This window comes from Anser anser (assembly GCF_964211835.1).
Source record: "Anser anser genome assembly, chromosome: 7".
NCBI classification, from domain to species: domain Eukaryota; kingdom Metazoa; phylum Chordata; class Aves; order Anseriformes; family Anatidae; genus Anser; species Anser anser.
The window spans coordinates 26,256,463-26,278,766 of NC_139727.1; the positions used below are offsets into that span (position 1 = coordinate 26,256,463).

The following is a 22,304-nucleotide window of genomic DNA, read 5'->3' on the forward strand; positions in this document are numbered from 1 at the left end:
CAGATGATAAAGAAAACTTTCCAAATTATGTAATACCATGTATATTTCTATACTGATTAAACTATCGCATATATTGCAGAGCATTCCAGGGTTGCTTCTTGCAGAAATCTTCTTTTAGATTTCTGATATTTGGTTTTCATCTTCTGAATGTCAAACTCTCACTCTCCTCTTTTAAGAGAGGACTGACTATTTTATCTTACAGACAGACATGTTAACACTGTCCACAGAGGAAATGAATTACATTGCAGGTAACAAATTTTAACCTATTCTTCCGTTATTCAGATGGCTCTTTTTTACTAGAAGATCCTGAAAGCACAAACTACTATATCACTGCCTAATTTTTACAGAAGATATTAAAATGCAACAGAGAGAAAATAACTTTAATCAAAATACTTTCAAAGTTCAATAAACTGGTAGTATTATCCAGAAAAGTATCATTTTGTCATACTAAGTATTTCAAGAAATAAGCCTATTAAACTGAGATTCAGCTGATGGATAACAAAAAATCAACTCTGCAATACTTAAATTTAATAACATGCTCAGCCAAATGTAAAATTCCATTTCCTGCTAGATCAGAATTTAATTGTTCCACTTCATTATTTGATAATAACAGTACATTCTATTAAAAGGCTTATTTATTATTGTGTTTCTTGGGCTACTACTCAAAAACTGCAATGTAACACTCTCCCTCTGTATAAAGTTCAGAAAATAGAGAATGTAATATTTAGTGGAAGTAAAGATAATTTCCCTAGACTAACAAATTTCTGAAATCTGAAATCCAGAGCACCTAACTAAAACAAATATTCCCGAATTACTTCAAATATGTTGCTTATACATTGAAAAGTTTGCAGAACTGGACCCAGACACGAAAGTACAAGACATGTACTCACTTCTATTCACATCCTGCATTCCTTCATTCTGCCTGATTACATTTGTGGAATATCTGTTAGCACAACAAAATACTCTGCACCCAATACACTAGTTTACGGCTACTTAAATGTTGAAATTATAAAACAGTTTACAACACCAACAACCCATAAAATATATTTGCCAAATCAGTATTCTGCTTAAAAGTTCTGCTTAAAACACATTAAAATACTTAAGTTATATTCACGACTGTACTGACTTACCCTGGTAGAAGAATTCACCAAGGAACTATTCAGATTGCCAGTGTTGCACTTAAAATTTAAATGTTGATCAGAATGGGGATCTGCTTCCCAGCTTCCCAAATCATGCACCAACTTGTCAGAATTTGCAGATATTTTCTGGAAAGCAGTGCAAGTCATTCCTATGAAACTTGATGGCTTGATAATAAAGGCCTCCAGAGCAATATTATGAGATACCTGTCAAGAAAGATGCAGGTATGTTGCTAACTCATTAAGCGTAATTACATTATTATACAAGTATTTTGTATTTACTATACATATGTTATAAAGGATTGTGCATGTACATGCTCCCATACATATGCATAAGTGAAAGAAAGAAAATTGAATTTATTTTTAAAAAAATTATCTAGAATTCTACAATAGTACAGAGGGTTTGCTTGAAAATTCCTTAGGAATAAGTAAAAACAGATGACAGGATAGCAAGTAAATATACAAAAGGACTTAATTTATCTCTCAATTTGTATCAGTTTTGCAACTGTATCATTATCAGCTTCAACAGACTTAATCCCAATTTAAAGCATATAAATATGATGTGAATTTGCAACCGCAGCAGTAGGAATTATTTAAAAAATGGGCAAGGATGTGCTCTCTGCCTCAGAAATGAAACAGAAACATGCTTAGCTATTTGTTGGATGGACTGATTGATTTCTGATTTTTTTTTTAATTTTTTTGCAAATCATGTTCCATTATCATGTTTGCAGAATACTGTTATCATAGAATCATAGAATGGCTAGAGTTGGGAGGGATATGGAAGATCATCTAGTTTCTCACACACACACACACACATCCACACCCACCCACCCACACACCCACCCACCCACACTCCACCATAGGCAGGGATGCCACCCACTAGATCAGATTGGTCAGGGCCTCATCCAACCTGGTCTTGAACACCTCCAGGGATGGGGCATCCACAAGCTCTCTGGACAACCTGTTCCAGTGCCTCACCACCCTATATGTGAAGAATTTCCTCCTAACCTCTAATCTGAATCTCCCCTCTTTTAGTTTAAAACCATTCCCCCTTGTCCTGTCATTATCTGATAGAGCAAAAAGTCGCTCTCTATCTTTTTTTATAAGCCCCCTTTAAGTATTCATAGGCTGCAAAAAGGTCACCCCAGAGTCTACTCTTCTGTAGGCCAAACAGCCCCAGCTCTCATCCTTTCTTCATAGGAGTGGTGCTCCAGCCCTCTGGTCATCTTTGTGGCCCTCCCCTGGACCCGTTCTAACAGATCAACAACCTTCTTGTGCTTGGGTCCACAGACCTGGACACAGTACTCCAAACAGGGCCTCACATGGGCAGAGCAGAGGGGGAAAATCACCTGCCTCTCCTGCTGGCCACCCCTCTGTTAATGCAGCCCAGGATGCAGTTGGTGTTATGGGCTGCAAGCATGCACTGCTGACTCATGTTGAGCTTTTCATCCACCAGAACCCCAGAGTCCTTCTCTGCAGGGCTGCTCTCAATGAGTTCTTCTCACAGTCTCTACTCATGGCCAGGACTGCCCCAATGGAGGTGCAGCACCTTGCTCTTAGACTTGTTGAACCTCATTAGGTTCACATGGGCCCAATTTTCAAGCTTGTCCAGGCCACTTTGGATGGCATCCCTTCCTTCTGTTGTATCAACTGCACCACTCAGGTTGGTGATACACATCACCAGAATCAAGCCACGTGCCTCAGTTAAAACTTCTGTGCGGTGACACATGTTCTTGAACCCTGGCAATAGCCATTTAATTATTCAGAAATTCAAATTTCTGCTGAAGAATGGAAATAGCACTGGTTTCCTACTACACATTTGTGAGATGAAGGTCAATAAGCAAATGTTAGCTAAATAATGTTGTATAGAGGATTCAAGTGATTTCACATGTAAAACTCATTAAAAAAAAAAATGAGTAGGAAATTCTTTAAACATAAAACTTTTCACTCTACAAATAATCCTATAAAGGCCTGACAACGTTGAAATATTATGAACACACCATTTTCAGCATATAGAAATGGATAAAACAGAAGGCAAAACAGTGTTCCTTACATAGCACTCTAAAATGAGCTTTAAATTGATATAGATGAACACAGAGAAAAATTATCCATGGAAACAAGCAACAGCCAGAAAGGTACGTGTTAGGAAAAGACACGAGCTAATCTTATATAAGTGTTGCAGATATAGAAAATGCTAATGTGAAGTCCATTTCCTAAATTTCACATAAAAGCACCACACTGCAGAATGGCCAAAGGGTTTCCTTACAGGGGTAAGCTGAGAACAGCACTGAAGAGAGCAAAGTGAAAGCACAAAAACAACCAACCAAACAAACAAAAACTTTGCAATTAGCCTAAAATATTCTGACAGTTTCACCAGGCAGAGAGTAAAATAAAAACTCTTCAGAGGCTGGTGTGAAGACAACTACACACTCCTGACAGGACTACAGAGTTTAGTTTTGTCATCCATGGGAAGGCTTCCTTCTCATATTGCACGTCTGACATAGGCACACACAGAAATATGTGCAGGAGTGAAGAAGCACCTCAGAACAACACATGCACTGTGCCTGCCTGAGCACTGTGGTGACTGTGTCACAGCCTGGCCACCAGCCAGCCATGTTGCCCCAGGCCTGCCACTGACTAGGGACCAGCCTCCTTGCCACAGCCCGGCCTGGCAATCGCTGGGCTGTGACCTGGCCCAGTTACCTTTCACCAAGCCTCACAGGGACTAGCAGCGTTGTGCTCCCTGCTTGGCCTCATCACCACCACTGAAGACATGCTCCTGGGCTGGGGCGACCCTGGCCTGCCCTGCTCCCTGTCTGGGAGCAGTGGCACAGGCCCTGGCTGGCAAGGCCTAGCCCTGCCACCCGCAGGGGAGACCCTGACACCCTGACATAAACTTCTTTTCCACAGGACTTCTCTAAAATTTTAAATACCATACTGAAGAATAGTATTTTGTTTTGTTTTGTTTTTAACTGTTACATGATTATTAAATAAGGCTTTAAGTATGTATGTGCAATATATACCTCTAGAATTTATCTATCAAAGGAGATTTAAGAGGGTGTCAAATTAAATGAGCGTGTCAATCCTGGCATTTTTCTGACCTTGAAATTAGTCATTCCACAACTTTATGGAACTTGAAAACCATTTTTGTCTTTCACAAATGGTAAAGGAATAACAGCAGAAGTTACTCCCAGGTAGCTTTTCAACATACAGGGAACACAGTTGTGCATAGAGATATACAACTGTCACAGCTTATTGAGGTCCATTTTTTTTCAGGAACCTTATTATGAAGTAGTAGCTACTTAAGATTTGGGGGTTTTATAAGACGTTTTCTAAAATAAAGAAAGCAGATGCAATTTCTGCATGCAGTTTGCTGGCTGGCCTCCAGAAGGAACAGAAGTGTTTGATATTTCAGGAGATAACACCAAAAAAAAAAAAACTTCACAGCTTTGTTTATTTACAAATTGCGCTCAACCATAAACTAATTCTCCTCAAAAAAAAAAAATATATATATATATATAGTATGGTGAAAAGGTTAGAGACATAGATCTACATTTCAGTACAGAGAATTACTGTTCACAGTAATGTCAACAACTTCCTGAAGCAATGGCAATAAAAAAATTTGGCAACCTTTGGCATTTGACATTTAAAAGATATCTTCTGTATGAAGCAATAGAGAACCCCTAGCTGTCACATTGCAAAAGACTTCTAAAAGGCAAATCATAAAGGCATCATTCATTAATATAAATAAATATTTCTAGCAAATTTGCTTATTTTATGTATATTATTTTTTAATTATTTTAATAATAATATTTTATTTTTCTTAAAAAAAGAAAACCAAAACAATCCAATATATTTTATTGCTTTATTCTGCAAGTGGAAAGACTGCTTGTCTAGAATTATACAGTGGGGGGACTAAGGCCATTATGCTGTTAAGTTCAGACCATAATTACTTTTTTTTTTTTTTTTAAATATACCTTATTGCTGTATTTGAAACTAAAACTGAATTCACTTCTACATAGTATCTTCACCTGCATTTCTCAACTGCATAGGACAGTTGAGAAAATAATAAAGGTTGTTTAAAATGAAGGAAGCAGGCAAATGAACCCATGGAGCAATAACACTTTGAAATATTTAACTAAAACTCTGAAAAAATAACTTTCAAGCTTTTGATTTAGATGCATTTCTAACTTTGAGACATTGAAACTGACAGTTTCTCAGTATCTAAATGAGAACCCTTCAGTATCCAAATGACAAATTCATCATGTAAGTCGAGACCAAGGAAAAAGAACAGTTACTTCATATTGCTACAGGTTGCTTCTAAATAACTAAAAATATCTGCAAATTAATAATCTTTATGACAAGGTACACCTTTTTTGAACATTTTCTAAATTATTTAAGTATTGTCTAAACTCCTCTCTGAAAGGCATATTAAAATCTTTAGGTGACAAGGGAGCATGTTTTCTTTTCTCTTATTAAATGTTTCTCACTCAATTTAGCCCTTTCAAAATAAACCCAGATACTACAGTAACAAGAAAAATAGAAACCAAGTGAATACTAAGAACACTAGAAATATGAAGTTGTGAACAGTCTGTTGTAAGAATAGATGCATTAAATCAAATTCAGGAAAACCAATTTTAATACAATTAGTGATATTCAGAAGAAAAAAAAAATCAGTCTTCTGAACAGAATCTAGGAAAAAAAAAGAATCCAAGTGTATCTACATAAATGGACTATCCTGTGTACCTAGTTTATACAGTCTTGCCCTCCTTCTCTGCATACAAGTCAGTAATAAAAACTGTGAAGAAAAATAACATCTGAAAATAAATTTTAACAAAAAATCTTTTAATTTTATGAAATACCTTTGATATAACTTGAATGTTGTTGGTCAGCACTTGATTTGCAATATGTTCCACACATCGTACAATCCTGGTGCAGGCTTTGTCTTCCTTTTGAGCCATCCACAACACATGATCATCAACCAACATTATATTGCTAGCAATTTCAATGAGAGCATCCCCAATCTGAAAGATAAAACAAACAAACAAAAAACAACAGTATTTTCTGCAAAACATAAAAATAGAATATAAGTGCACAAGAGTACAACTGAAAGTGGGCATTGTATTCTTAGTAGCCGTCATTCAAAGATACTTTTGATTCTGTTAAGAAAATTAAATGGACTGAAAAATCAATGCCAATGAAAGAAAAATGCTATTGCCTTCAAAGAAAAGCTTTTTGGTTCACAATTTTAAAGCTTAACTGCAGGATACACCACAAAAACCAAAGTCTCTCATTGGGTGAATAACGCAATCCCAGAATTATTAACCTCTTTCTTAAACTAAGCCAAACTGGCCATACCCCTCTAAAGAATTGTTTCACGGTTAATAAAAGAACATTTGGCTGGGGGGGGGGGAGGGGGGGGAAGATATATTTGGGAAAAAATGTTATAGACTTAGTAGGGTAAATTTGAGATATAACTCAGGTGCTGATATGTCTGTAATTAACTGACAGCAGAATAACATAAATAAACAAAAGGTGAAAAATAAGAAGTGGAAGTTTATATTGTAATTAAATGTATTACTGGAGAATAAAGGCATGACATGAAAAAATACAAAATTTTGGGCTAATACATGTACATCTTCTTGGTAACAAGGCACCTGTAACATCTCACTGGCTAAACGGAATGTATGGGCTTCTAGCTTTGTGTGTTTTGATTCACTCTTGCAACTAACTCCTCTTAGGAGTGACTAACTACTTTTAGGCAAGGATAAATCCTTGCCTTTGCCTGGTGCTATCTTGCAGTTTTTATTACGTATGACTGTGTTTCAAAATGTTGTTAGTATATCACATTTAGAAAGAATAAACATCACTATGAATATTTTTGGTGATGTTTTCACACTGAAGTTAAAATATTTACTTTTTAAAATTTTAAGTTATTTTGAGCGAGATTTCAAAATTAACATTGCCAGTATTTTTGAAGGCTTATGGTTACTTAAGACACAAAGATATAACAAAGATACAAAAGGATATCACAAACCTGAATACAAAGTTATATAACAGCAAAAAATGACCGAGAAATACAGCTTAAAAAAAGCTCAAGAGGTTAAAAAGTCAAACTAACAGAAACAGAAAAATAAGACAAATGTGCAGATAATTCAGTGAGAAGGAAAAAAGAAACTCAGCAATGGTGAAAAGGGTTTAAGGAATGACAGTTTATGAAGTCAGTTCTGCATTTTCAATAAAAAATACATACATTTCACATGCATTTCAAAGAAGAGAGAAGTAATGAGACTGTGTGAAATTTTGTGTGACTATTCCTGAAATATTTAATGTATTTTTGAGAATGTAATTACCAGGTAATTCTAGGTGAATTTGACAATGTGACAAATAGAGTTACTGATACAATGAATAATAATAAAACACATTAAGAGACTGAAATGATTTATGAGAAAAGATTAAAGCGTAGACTAATCAGCTAAGCAATAATTAACTGAGGGCAGAACAATAGACTATAAATATACAAAAGATGAGAAATAAAAAGAGGAAATAATTTATAATTAAATGTGTTATTGGAGTATAAGGTATGACATGAAAAAATACAAAATTTTGGACTAATACATGTATATCTTCCTGGTAATGAGTTGCAATATACTGCAAATATGTCCCCAAAGCAGTTGAAGCTTTCTTGCTTTAGAGGTAAACCACCAGATGGGACAAAGTACAGCTAGCTCTTCTAAAAATGTGTAATCCAGTGCTGGCTAGGAATGGCACTTCCCAGAAAACATGTAAGAAAGCTGTATTGGTTATCTAAATTTGTTTTAAAACTATTCTGATAAATCACAGAAAACCTCCATGTATGTATTTACATTAATTTCTAACGATTTTAGGTAATTGTTGTTTGAGCTGTTAGTTCACTCCAAATAACCTACCTTTGTTCATATGTTCCCCTACATTAAATTAATTTTGATCCCATAACTCAAACCTCATGTGTGAAGTTACTGACACTTGAACTTTACATGTATGTTTGTACCCTATGATTGAGAGTTAAGAAATGAGTATTAGTAAAGTGCTCAGTGAACAAAGAACCTGCTTAGTGAACTTGAGAGACAGATATACAGTTCAGGTATAAAGGAGAGGACAAGAGAGACAAATGAGGAGAATGATCTAAATTACAAAAACAATATGGGATTATGAAATTAGAAATGTAGAGGTAAGTGGTGGAGATGGAGCTGTTTTAGTACAGAAAACCAGAAACTGAAACCTACTTGAAAATCAACTAAGAGATTAGAGATGATGCTCAGTTTTAATGCATAATGGAATACACCAACTGCTAGTATGTGAAAAATAAAGAGATTCTATGGATAAATCCAAATATTTCTTTTTGGATGGGAAATTATTTTTATTTTATTTTTATTCAGAAAGCAGTAAGATCTTATCAGGATTTTGAACTAGGAGGTTGAAATAGAGTTGTAGCTTTGAAACAATTCTTGGAGAGCAGTTAGTAAAACATTTTAGGTCTGGTGAATAATGATGAAATTGAAGTTGGAGGCTTTCTCAAATTGGCACTAAAATGTTAACTATTACAATCCCCAAAGCCAGAATAGAATGAACATTGCCAAACCAAAAGAAAACAAATGCTTTAACTATAGCTATCATATGTACAAAAACTACAGGTTATGAAATCTTATGCAAGCAGTTACTCTGACAATTAACAGTAAAAACTATGATGAACATTACTGTTCTCTATAAAAACTTATTTTTCCCATAGGGGTTTGCATAACTCTGATTAGACTTCCCTGTAAAAATGCCATACATTTTGCTAAAATTGTCTGTGGAAATTTGTACTTCAAGACACATTTTCTTCTCTTTACATAAAGTTCTCCATGCTTTCAAAACTCAGTTAGGAAAACTAGAGAAGCATGAGTAACTCCTAGATAAAGGTAAAGAAGTGGCCAGCTTGAGAAGCACCTTGAGTTCATTCTAATATGTTAGTCATGGTGGAAATTAAAACCAAAAAAAAAACTAAAGCCATGGCTTATTGAAAACTGAATTCTATTCCTTAGCAGTAATGCCTCTGTCAATCAGATGAGATGGCTCAGTTGTCTCACATAAAGACACAGCAGTATATGCAAAATGTTTGCAACCAGAATACCAGCGAGCAATTTTAGAAGCTTCAGTGTGTGCCTGCATACATTAAGAATAGGACCATCTGTGAAGACTTCACTTCTAACTTTTTTTCAGCATACAGAAGATATCTTACATCTTCAACTTCATCCACGAAGACAATTAACTTTTCCATTATATAAGCCAAATATATTACATCCATTTTATCCGCAAAGTGGGAAGCACCTCTTGTGTAGGCTGTCAGCTGGCGGGAAAATTCAAGCACAGTCGTCAAATTGATGTGCATCTGAAAATACATGAGAATTGCTAGGTGTAATAAATCAGCTACCTTTGTTCTCCTCTAAAAACTGGAGATCCCATCCATTTGTATAATGCTTTCTATAAATTCACATGGAGTTATATGCATCACTAGTACTATGAACATAAATTTCAGTGAAATATTATATTTTCAGCATTACGTCTCAGATTTCATTGTTGTCATCTCCAGACACCACCACATGTCAACAAATATTGAAAATTTTTGCATGTCTGCTTTCTCTGGACTGGAACAAACTGACCTCAAAGTATTATACCAGCCTACAATCTTGCCTTGCCTATATAATTAGATCATTAATGACAACAACAGTGGTATCAGTGAGGGTTCAGTGGTGCATAGTGGGAGAACAAAAGACAATGGTACTACGCTGAAAGAAGAGAAGTTCAGACTGGATATGAGGAAAATCTTTTCTACAGTAAGGATATAGTCAGGCATTAGAATAGGTTGCACCTGGAGGTTGTGCAGCCTCCATCCTCAGAGGTTTTGAAAATCTAAGCAGTTAAAGCCCTGAGAAACCCGACCTAACCTTATAGCTCACCTTGATTTGAGCAGGGGGATTTACTGGAGTGCAGAAACCTTCTCTCCAAATAGAATTATTTTCTTATCCTATAATTCCACTGGATCTCTTAATACAGTAATTATTCCTATTTAAATAGGAATACACTTGAAAACAAACTTCCTGTGGTGGTATCTAGCACTACTAGTTAGGAAAAAATTACAAAGGAAACTGGAAGTGGTAAAAGTTAGTTATAGGTCTATGCCATCCTCCACGCTGTTCACTGTTATGCTCTTTCTTCCTCATGCATTTTCATCAATTTGCTTTTCTATCTCATCCTCTCTTAACCACCACACACCACTGCTGCTCTTTTTTTTTTTTTTTTTTTCTCTTGGAAGATATCAAAATGGCATTCTGAAGTAGCCTTCATTTCTGCAGCTCGTTTGCTCGTTTAAATGTATTATGGGACAACAGCAGTGGGAAAACAAATTCCAGTCAACAGAACTCTGATACAGGACTTCAAGAGAAATTAATGTCTTTCTGGTAAAAATGCAGGAAGGGTAGGCAAAGAAAGAACTGAAATGAAGCACTGATGACCCTGCCAACGTTACTAATGGTCATCTAGTCTCCAGGCACACAGAGGAAAAAAAAAGAAGACATTAAAATAAAAGCAATAAATGCTCTGCACTCGTTCCTATTGCAACCTCAGTTACCAAAAAGCATTGTGTTTCAAAAATAAAAAAAAAAAAAAGAAAAAAAAAAGGCCAGCTACCACAAGCTTGTGTTTCCTTACAAGCTATTCAATAAAATCAGTACAGAAAGGAAGCTCTGCATTTCATAACATTACCTGACTGAAAGCATGAAGAACTTGAGTTACTTCTTGTGAATAAGGACATTCAGAATAGTTTTCTTCATCCCAGCGTCCAGTTCGATTACATTTACGCCATGCCTTAGACTCTTCTGCACCATTGTGAAAGGCAATGGAGTTAAATGAATACTGAAGACAGGGATGGTAAGCAGTTATCCCAGCCAAAGTTTTAGGCCATCTATGAACAGCATGATAATAAAAATAATAATAATAATTAAAAAAAAAAAAACAAAAAAAAAGCAAACAACAGTGTAAATCTTCTTTTCAAAGGCAATTTACAATAGAGCAATAATATGCATGATATTTAAGGAAAAAAAAAAAAAGAAAGGCTATTTAAAATTTTACCTCCTTACGTTCTACAATGAATTCCTTTGTTTCCTTGGAAAATGTCAAACTTATACAGGCTCAAGTCTGGCTGGTCACACATTAATTCTGCATTAATTGTAAGAAAGTATTTGGTGTTCAGGGAAAAAAAAAAAAAAAAAAAGGATGCATTTTCCTTACATTCACCTTTGCAGATTGCACAAAGCAGAGCAGAAAGTCCATTAAGCATAGAACAACTATTGCTAATGTTGTAAAAGGTAAAGGCTCAAAATGTAGATGACAATATTACTTTGTATTTTGACCCAATGTCACAAGGCTCTTTTTGCTGCAAAGCCCTGAGAAGCAAAAAATTCTGAATGTATCAGAAACCAATAAACATAATTTGAGTAGAGATTATGTCTTATGAAGGAGCTAGCCCTCAAAAATTAAGTATCTAGGTATACATGATTTATCTACTGTGATGCCAAAACAGACAGTCTTTGAAAATAAACAATAATTCAAGAGAAGCCAGAATTGTTCTATTTATTTCTTGTGTCTACTATACAATACTCTTATTTATATATCTGCTGCATTCTCTTGAACTGCACATCTGGGATCTTTTTTTTTTTTTTTTTTTTAAAAAAAAAAAAAAAAAAAAAGAAAATCCATTATCCATTGCCATTTCCAGGCTAGTATGGACATAGCAGGATGAGGTAATTACAAGAAATCAAACAACAACAGAAGAGTATCATCATCAAGTCAGCATGTCTGGAAAGGATGTGGTTTTGATTTTAATTGCACTGATGTAATGCCTGAAACCAACCAATCAGAAAAAAAAAAATCTGCCTCACACTGGCACACACCTTGACAATCAAGGTTTGCTCAAACATGCATATAAGTCCCTGTTAGTTATAAGAGGCAAATCCATTTGGACATTGTTACATAATATACAGACAGGTTTGGGGCTAAGTTTACATGTTTTCCTAGTTTCAAAAAAGGAAAGGTAAGAAGAAAAGTATTTTTATGTCATAGCTAACTGTCACTAGAATAATTCATGTGATGTGAAAAGTTGATGCAAAATGAAACATGAAAGGATTGTCACAAAAAATGAAATATGTACAATATTATTATATTCTCCTTTTGACTCTGAGATGAAAAATTATTTCAGTAAAAAAATTAGCATTAATTCAATTGGGCCACACTGAGTAACACCATACCTCAAAAGTAAAATTAAAAGAGGCTATTCTAAAAGTAAGGCACACCAAGTCTTAGCACAGATTGCAGAATCTGGCCTTTTTGACTAGGAATAATAGGACTTAACACTACTGTTTGCATTTCAGAATGTTCTTACAGTGAGCTGAAAAACAAAATATGAGCAAAAGATGGCCATCATAGAGAAAAACTCTTAGTACGTAAGGCCAGGTCATTGTGACTCAGAGTGCCTAATTCTTACTGCAGTTATGCAATTATAAATACCACCTAGGCTGGTGAACTAAAAGAACCACACTTCCCTAACAGCCGATGCTTTTTTTTTTTTTTTTCCCAATAAAAGAACTGTTCTTTCCAGCTTTGCTTTTGTGTTGGAACTCTTTCTACTTATGTACTTGCTGTATTATCAAAACTTCAAAGACCTTTCTAAGAAAAATTACTGGTGAGATAGCTGTATCTCTGAGGGTAAACCTTTGCAATAGTTTCAAATGTTAATGCTAAGTTTGAGCCTGATAAATTCCCTATAATTCTAAATTAATTCCCTTGAAATGCCAAAGGAATCAATGGATTCAGCATCCTTTTAATATACATTTTAAAAATAAACTTATATAAACTTCTAGAAAGGTGATCAATAGGGAGTGAAATGCACACTGCTGTTCTTTTGATTTATATAAAATGACAAAAATGCCACTGGTGTTAGTACAGTCTGTAGAATTTATATATATTTACTTATTAAGAAAAATATGTAATTTTACGGAAAAAAACACATGTACATAAACTTGTCATCAAAAAGATTCAGTATTTGTTATTTCATGGGATGTATATATCTTTAAAAGACCCAATTAGCAGTTTTAAAGTCAAAAGTATGTACAGAAAGTCCTGGTGTTTCAGAAAAGCTTCCTCTCTCAGCTACTTTCCTTTTAATTAACTATTCAAGCTGAATTCTTATTATAATTCACCTGGTAACAAATTACCTTCCTGATTTCTCAATGGGAATGCCATCGTACATCAGTGTTATTGTCAAGCAGGTAATGATATTTTGTTTTTAAGAGCTTTATGCATATCATTGAAGTGTTTTTAGAGCCAATCAAAAACAATGCCAAATTTAAAGAATCCTTGATTTTTTTTTCAGTTTAGAGGTTTTAAAATTAAAAACAAACAAACAAAAATGACATATAGCAATAAAACTAAAGATGAAACAAAAATTACACATCAACAATATTGCGCAGAGACTATAAGATTCAGACAGAAGGATGGATGTGTTTTCTAATCATGTTATATAATACTCACCTCAAACGATCTATTTCTTTTACTAAATACTTTTACTCACTAGTTTGATTCTCTTCGACAGTCTTTTAGTAACAGTTTTATAATATTTGTTACTTCTAATCTCAGCTGAATAAAACTAGCCAGAACTGGAAAAGATTAGGAAAGTACTGAAGATTTAATCTTCTAATGCTTTATTGTAGTGTTATTATATTACATAATTTCAAAAAGACCAAGAACAATTATTAACCCTCTTCCATTTAGCTATGAAGTGCCTGCACCTTTTTAAATTTTCCATAATCTCACACTGGGGAATTTGAAGGATCCTCAGACTTTTACAAACCATTGCTTTTCTTGAAACACTAGCTGCCATTTCCCATAATAATCACACAGTGCTCCTTCTTCTTATTCTATTACCTACCAATGACAAGTAAAATAAGTGACATATTTGTACTCGACACTGAATTATCATGCAAACATGGATACTGTCCGTATCTATATCAATATATGAAAATATATTCCCAAACCAGGAATTCATACCTGAAATCTCCCTTGTTGTTAATGACTCTTTCTGCAGGGCAGTAAGGTGCAGCCGTTTCCAGTACCACAATTTCTACTTGTTTAGTGCTATTTCCATAGGAATTGTTGACTAGACACTCCCAATCTCCACTTGCATCAATATCAATGCTAGATAGGATAAGTTCACTTAAAAAAAAAAAAAAAAAAAAAGACTAATTACTGAATATACTTAGTTATATAAAGATTGTTGGTGGTTTCCTGACATTAACTTCTCTTCAGAGGTTTTCTGTGAAAACATAAAAATGGGTTTTGCTCTATATTATTATATAGACAGACAGTATGTGATTGTTTTGTATTAAAATTTTAGCAGCACCAATTTGGACTGACATCTCAGGTCATAAGAGGCTATAACAGAGATTGTAAGTCATCACAAAAGAACAGTTATGCATCAGTCCCCATTCTCCCTTTCTCTAATATTATAAAATACTGCTTTTGTTGCATAACCAAGCACTTGAAAGTCAAAAATACATTTCAAGTTGATAACACAACCAGTCCTCAGAGAATGTTTCCCTTCAACTGTGATTGGAGCTCCTATGGCGTTTCAAAACCAGAATCTGCTGTCCTGTGGCAGCACGTGACAAGTTTTCTAGAATAGCCACTGACATTGGAAGCCATATATAATTTTCCTGATGAATGCAAAATGAGATGAGGCAGATGCTGATATTTCTTTAGCACTGTGCTACTCATGAACTTCTTTCATAATGTCCCCCACCAAATGTGAAATGTAGTTATTAATATCAATAAATTAAGGTTGAATAAACCCTTTATAATCAAAGTGATAGACATGTTAAATATAGAGACACTTCGTGGCTTCACTTATAATATGCAAAATATGTGCGCATTGCACATTACTGCACCATGCCAATGTTTAGCTGTCTAAGCTAAATATTCTATGCATAATTAGAGGAAATAATTTCAGTAACATTTAAAATTGCCTATAACTATTTTCGTTAGGATTTTCTGCATATTTTGAAAGAAATTAGAAGATTTCATTCTTTTAATGGATGAAACCTGGGCCCAAATGAAGTCAATAAAAGTTTAGTTCTTCAAATAACTTCAGCAGGGAAAGAATGTTATCTAATTACTGTAATTCTATAGATCTCACAGACAAAAATAATGCTAACTACTACATTTTAAGAACGTAATATATTAGATATTAAATCTGTCATTGGCCTAGAAATAAATTTTACTGTAGTTTTAAAGAAAGTACAGCTTCTGAAAGTAGCTGGAAGAAGGAAAAGGTACTGGTTATCTGAAGTATTTATTTTGCTTTGCACAAATGGCTGGTTTCTGAATGTGCTTTGTGGTTTAGACAATTAGAAATTCTGTGGGAAGAAATGGAGTACAGTCCAAAAGGGGAAGATACATTTAAAAAGCAGAAGCACAGAATTCAAAAGTTATTAAGTTGATTTTAAATCTGTATATAAAACAAAATCTTAAAAAATTGTACTTGTGGCCTTTGGTACTTTCATAAGGAGCCTGATATTTTGAAATATATACACAGAAAAATTATATATATTTTATTTTTAATTTTTTGCTCATTTAAACTTCTCTAAAATGCCATTCTTTTTCAGTTCAAATCTTTGTATATTATATATGCACTTTTATCAATTTTGCTACAAGAAAGGACCAAATATTCTTGTATATAAACTACTTCTTATATATAAATAAGTACACCACAATCAAGGTAGGAAGTAATTAGACAGCTGCTTATGTAATTTTCCCTTTGAAAGATGCATATAATGAAGGATGATTTTCTCAAATACTTACTAGAGGACCGTTATCTTGCTCTCCAGAAAACAAACAACCTGTGGTAAATAGCTTTTGTTTTAAGTTAAATTGCTCCAGATTTTTTTTCTGTAATTCTCTGGTAATTCTGTCCAATTTATGATTAAACTAACTTTAAAAATCTAACACCTGTTTAGCATGGATTTGAGCTCCAAGTAGCTTGGATTCCCCACTTTCATTTTTACAATGAATTCTAACGTGTTTTTTATTGCAGAGAATATAGAGAAAACTTCACTAGCCAACACTACTCAAACAAATTAACTGATTTTTTTTATATCAACAGAAGCAACTGATTATTAAGAAGCATCAGATGAGGAAGACCAATAACAGCAACCTCCCAGCTACCTCTTCATACATCTTTCCACATTCAGGTTGCAAAAGTTCAGTGAAATTAACCAGTTGATAAAAATTTTCAAATTAAGTTTTCTGTTTCATATGTCCCAACCATCTTGCATCATCTTTAGAGACAGCTGAGAAAGAATATGTTCCTAGAACTTACAAAAACAATTATCTATAAAAGTACTTTTTTCACTGAAACAATAAGCAGCATAAAAATTCACCTCTGGCAGCAAGTCCCAGAGACTTTCCAAGTCAATAGAATGTATGAGAAATGCGCTCATCTTTTGATTTCCACATAAAATAACTGTAGTCATTGTTAATACTACAAATTTGATAAAACTGGGAACCATGGTGATTTTAGGTAAATGATGGAGATAGAAAGTAAGGGAATACTTGAAGATATCAGTTTTACAGGTAAACAATATGAAGATAAATAAATATGAAGAAAATGAGTACATTTTCTATTCATTTAAATTGTTGAAATGTGTTCTGATGCAAATTCATCTGTCACTAGACAGACTTCCTGTCAATTAATTAGGTGATGTTTCCCAGTTTCACAGACAAATATTTACTGATACATCATTTTTGCTTCTCCTAGAAACACAGTACTTGAACTCTGGTTCAAGCTCTCTAAAATGATGAGGAAATCCTCAATGTCACAATTAATTTTCTGCGGCTCTTCAGAACCAAAATGTTTGTTGAACCAAAATAAGGTTCAATAATAGAAGAAGCTGTGTAATGACCAAAACATGGAATCACTTCCTCAATAGCCACCTGGCCACTATAAATGATGCCACTTATATTCCTCTAGAACAATTTGGATAGCAAGACCAATATTGAAACTGTTCATTTACTTACCGTCTGAATATGACAAATGATTATTACCCTGGAGAATTTGAGAGACTAAATTAACAAAAAAAAAAAGTGTTTTAATTCTTAAAAAGAGGTCAACTTAATCTCTTTAACACTTTCTCTGCCTATAATTTTGGCAACTCCAAAGGGAAGGGTGGGCCTGTATAGAATTTTAAACCTCTTCATTAAATTCTTGTTAGGTTGTTTACATATTTTAAGTTTTGACACTATTACATTGGCATCCCCAGAATTTCCAGTGTTTTTCGTACTGTCCGTAGAAAAGCATTCTTGATCTTTCTTGGTCAACAAGTCTTGACAAAAGGCAGGAACTCTCCTAATACTTGAGAACATTGCAGAACTCTGTTTTAGGAGCTTGATAAGAGCATATTAGAATTAGGAAAGAAGAGCACCATTGCCTGTAGTTGACTTGATTATCCTGGCTCACAGAAACTAATAAATGTCAGGCCACAAATGAAATGATTTTGCATTTACTATGCAGCTTTTCTACAGATGGATTATGCATCAGAAGGAGTTTCTACTCACTCTATGTTAGCAATCAGACTCATGAGCACTTCTCAGAGGAGTGACAGCTGCTACTTTTGTGGAAATTTATGACCTACCAAGCAATAATCAAAGTCAGACATTCATGAGATGGAGTCAAGGAAAACTGAACATGAAGACTGCTGCCTGATGGGAACAAAAGGATGACTAGCAAGCCTTTCTTATGTTTTCTTTGGAAATCATAGTGGCCTTCTCAGTAAACCAAAGAACACTGAAAACAAGAGAAGATACATATTTCTTCTTTGCACTGTGAAATTTCATGCATATTAGGATTCCTTTGTCAAATGTAATGACTGACATATTGACAAATTAATTAATATGTAGAGCTGATACAATTGCATGAAAAAGTTGTAATATTCAATAGAAGCCTGTGGCATTGGACAAAGAGAGGAACCTTAAGACAGACAGAAGCGATACACATGTAATAAAGTAACCTGTGACAAAAGATTTCTATTTGAGGCATAGTTTTGCATTGCTACAGCTATGCATAACTAATTAGACAATCAGAAGTAGGTCTCATTATGCAAAATTACTCAAGCATGTCCTAAAGTAATACCTTAGTGACATTTACTGTAGGTCCCAGCACTCATTTGCATGCTAGGAAACAGTAACAAATAAAGATGAAACTTCAACACCACATTTTGATTGGCTTTCCATGGGAAAGGTTTTAAAGTCTGGATTGATCTCCTTTAAGACTGGATGACAACCAACCACTCTTCTTGAGAAAAAAATAAAAATTAATTACAAAAACACATTTAACACTCTTCTTCAGATAGGTAAGAGAATGCTTTTCTATAGTTCAGGCAAAAGGCCTGCATAACCTGCATCCAACACATACCACCTTTAATTATTAATACTAACACAAAACTTTAAAAATGAGTGTTGGTCTCCAGAGTACACTGTTGCTTGGAATACAGCCTTTCACAGGGGATATAAGGTTAAAACACAGAAAATGAAGAGAGAATTTGTAAATCTAGGCACTTTAACTGAACCTCAGTTGCTAGTTTGATCTCTCTGACAAAATTACTTATTTACCCATGAAAAAACCAGCTTCAGAAAGCAGATGGCCTTTAAATAAACTTTCTATCTGGCCAAAAGCAGTAGAAAAGGTAGATTAAAAATTAAAACCGGTATTCATTTTAACAAATCAATTTGTCATACACACAGGAAATACACAATTTTCCGTTTCTTCTGATTTAATACAAAACCAAAGCAAAACTTACCATTTAATGCCATCAGTAGCTACCCAATAAGCTTAGTGTGCTATAACTTACTTTAAACATAATGTAAATGTTCATTTGTTCACATCAGTATTTTAGTTGGATTTCACTTCAGAGATGCCAATGGAAAAGAGATGGTTTTCATGACAAAATATTGACAGGAAAAACAAAGAAATATCTACTTTCGAAATGGAAGAGAAGACCTTTGTGTTAGTTAGTAAACCAAATTACTGTATTTTCCTTTGTGTTGCTCAGATTACATTGACTGAAATGTAGATGTTCAAAATATTATCGATTTTTTATATAAACATTTGCCCAGCGGTAAGATGCATTTTCTCTAAGTGGATGTCAATGAACCTGTGACCCCCATTTATGTGCCATCAATTTGTTTCTTAAAATTCTGAAAACAAATAATGCTAATACTACAGTGACTATACCGTACCGTTTTCAGAAACAGTCTGCAAAATAGCTCTAACAGATACAATAGGCTTAGTCTGTTTTATGATTCTTTTCTATCTTGCCAGGTAGGGACAACCTGTCTGTGCATTGAACGGTGTGCATAAAGGTGCATTTATCTTCATACTCCCACAGCTCTAGAGTCAATATATGTCAGTCCAGCTAGCAGAGAACTTAAAGTAGAGAAGGAAAAAAAAAAAGTTATCAACAGCTGTAGAGCACCCAAAGCTTTCTCTTGCTGGAGAAACCTTCAGGCAACTGGCAGGTCTGTTATGGCACAGTGCTATAAAGCTACGTAAAGAGCGTACTCCTGAGCCAGGGCTTATTTAAAGTACTTCATGAATCACTTGTCTATCACCGAACTGCCTTGTCACTCAGTGAAAGGTTTGGGGATGGTAAAATTTATGTTTATTGCTATTAATTTTATTCTAACAGAAAACTGCTTGACTGCAGGATGCATACAACTGCAGCCTTCTCGGGAAATACAGCTACACCTGCCGTATGCCTTTCATTTGCCCTTAAGTAGTCTGTTCACTGCAACGTTATATCCAGAGAAAGCTTTATTTCATTAGCATATCTCTTGTGATCTGTACAGCAGCAGAGGTTCTTAGACAAAAATAACACTATGACAATCAGTCCAATAGTCAAAATTGCATAAAAAGCCTTTTAGGGAAAATATTTTGCAGATGATTTGTAAGTGTTCACCTACTTATGACGAGTCTTGATTGTTTGATTACATGCCACTGGGAGCAGGTGCCCCCTCCTTTCCTCCCTCCCCATTTCCTCCCCCCCCAAAAAAGAAAATAAACAAAAAATACCACTACTTTGCCAGAATTTCCCACCCTCCACTGTCAATCACGTGTTAATGGTGATGTTACAAATGAAGATTTTTTTTTTAAATGAATACTTAATGGATTAAACCCTTGAATAGTGGGGCTATAATACTGATTTTTTATTGGCTGTAAGAAATTTGGGAAGAACAAATAAAAGAGGCAAGACAGAGCAGATTCCTGTAGAAGAACTTCAGGATCTATCTCTATTCTTATTCCAAAAGCATAAACGTTATTTTATGATGGCCAGGAGTCAGCTAATCAAAATATCATAAACAATTAAAAATGAGATTCTTTTATTTGTATGGTGGATTGCTCTGATAATCACAGCTGGTTCAGAGGCTTACAAACTACTGCCTGGACTGAGAGAAAGTGTATAATTACACCTTACATCACAGCTGACAGGAAAATTAATTTCAAAAAATACTGTCCTGGAACGTTCAGTCCAAAGCACTGCTATAGTGCAGCATCTCCTCAGCTACACAGTTGCATTTTAAGCTGAACTTAAAAGTTCATTTCAGTGATATGGATGGATGGGCCCATACTTTTAGGAAATAGGCAGAGATGGAAATGAGAGGTCAAAATCAATACTGCATTTATTGCACAGAGTGTGCAAGGCATCTTAGCATGGTCAAAAAAAAAATATTTGAAAAGCTTTCTAGACAGAATCTATGATTTTTTTTATTTATTTACTTTACAGTTTTGACTTACTGCTTTTCTATTTATTTTATTGTATCTGCCAGAAATATTTTTTTCTGGTAAACTCATATTTTTTTCTGTTAAAAATTTTTATTTTTCAACCATGTTTTGCTAAACAGTTCCCCAAAACAAGCCTATGTGTTTTATGGCACAGCAGAATTCTCAGATGTCCATTCCTTTAATCACAGAGAGTTGCTGGTTTTGCTTTCATGGTATTGGCCAAGTTTTCCAAAGGTTATATTTTATATTATTCCCCAAACTGACTTGTAGTAAAGCTTTCATTGGGTTTTATTCAGATAATTAAAAGCATGGTAAAGAAAAAGCCTAAGCTTAATTAATTGGCATGAAGATTCTCTTAATCCCTGATAATCAAATCCTTCGCATGTGCTTTTCATAATAATTTTTAATATTATCTTCCTGTCTGAAGCACAAGAACTCTGCTGGTAAAGGTACATCTGTCACTGGTCCTTTACTTTCAGCAGTGCCTGAAGTAAGCCACAGACCGTTGACTGCAGCGTTTGAAGTAATCAGAAAACAACACAGAGACATTGATTTACAATTTAAATGGTTATTTTGCTTCATTTCTTTCCTAACTGCTTGACAGCTAAGGGTCAAATAGAGTCAATTAGGTGCACTAACAAAATATCAGTACTAAGCAATTTCTGCTGCTCTCCCCTGGCCTCTCAGTATGACCTGCAGCTGCTCATCAATCTCCAAATGCTCATGACAGCAGAACACAGAACACTTAAATCAGATTCTTTGTATCTGTTCTCTCACTTATTTTTTTAATCTCACATGGAGCGAACCTGCAATATTTTGCCACGATTTGGAATACATCTGAACTTTCAGTTGTGCAACCAATGTGTTCATCACTGGCATACCATTTTCAGACTGCTCGTTAACCTAATATTTGTCTGAGCCACTTCTGCTTGCTTCGCAGCTCTTCCAGATGTATTCTTGCCACAAACTGTTAAGAGAGTTCAGGGGTCATTTGGATTCTTTCCACAAAAAATAGACAAAGAATTTCTGCCTTCCTCCCTGAATTTCTGCAAGTGTTTTCTTCTTTCCTATATAGTTTGCCTGTGTGCATCACCAACTTGTCACGATACTACCTGTCTACTTTGGCACCAACTTGTGTTCATATTCAATTTCTTTCACTAACCACATCTTGAATTACCCTTATTCTTTTAGTGAAACTGTTTCATTCAATTTCCAAATCCTTACTCTGATTTAGAAGAACCTTTAGATTACAAAAAAATATT

General features: G+C 34.6%; 1 protein-coding gene across 9 annotated transcripts in view; it reads right to left on the reverse strand.

Annotated features, from left to right (window-relative positions):
* ADGRA1 (adhesion G protein-coupled receptor A1) overlaps window positions 1-22,304 on the reverse strand; it is a 277,570-nt gene that overhangs the window by 123,259 nt on the left and 132,007 nt on the right. For 6 of the 9 annotated variants that reach the window (XM_083843218.1, XM_083843225.1, XM_083843226.1 and 3 more), the window contains 5 exons: window positions 14,259-14,423; window positions 10,920-11,118; window positions 9,397-9,546; window positions 5,999-6,160; window positions 1,131-1,343 (listed from right to left, as the gene is read on the reverse strand). In XM_083843218.1, the coding sequence (XP_083699344.1) occupies window positions 1,131-1,343; window positions 5,999-6,160; window positions 9,397-9,546; window positions 10,920-11,118; window positions 14,259-14,423 (889 nt within the window). Of the gene's footprint in view, window positions 1-1,130; window positions 1,344-5,998; window positions 6,161-9,396; window positions 9,547-10,919; window positions 11,119-14,258; window positions 14,424-22,304 lie in introns of those variants that run through there. The other 3 variants (XM_083843221.1, XM_083843222.1, XM_083843228.1) reach the window with 3 other exon arrangements.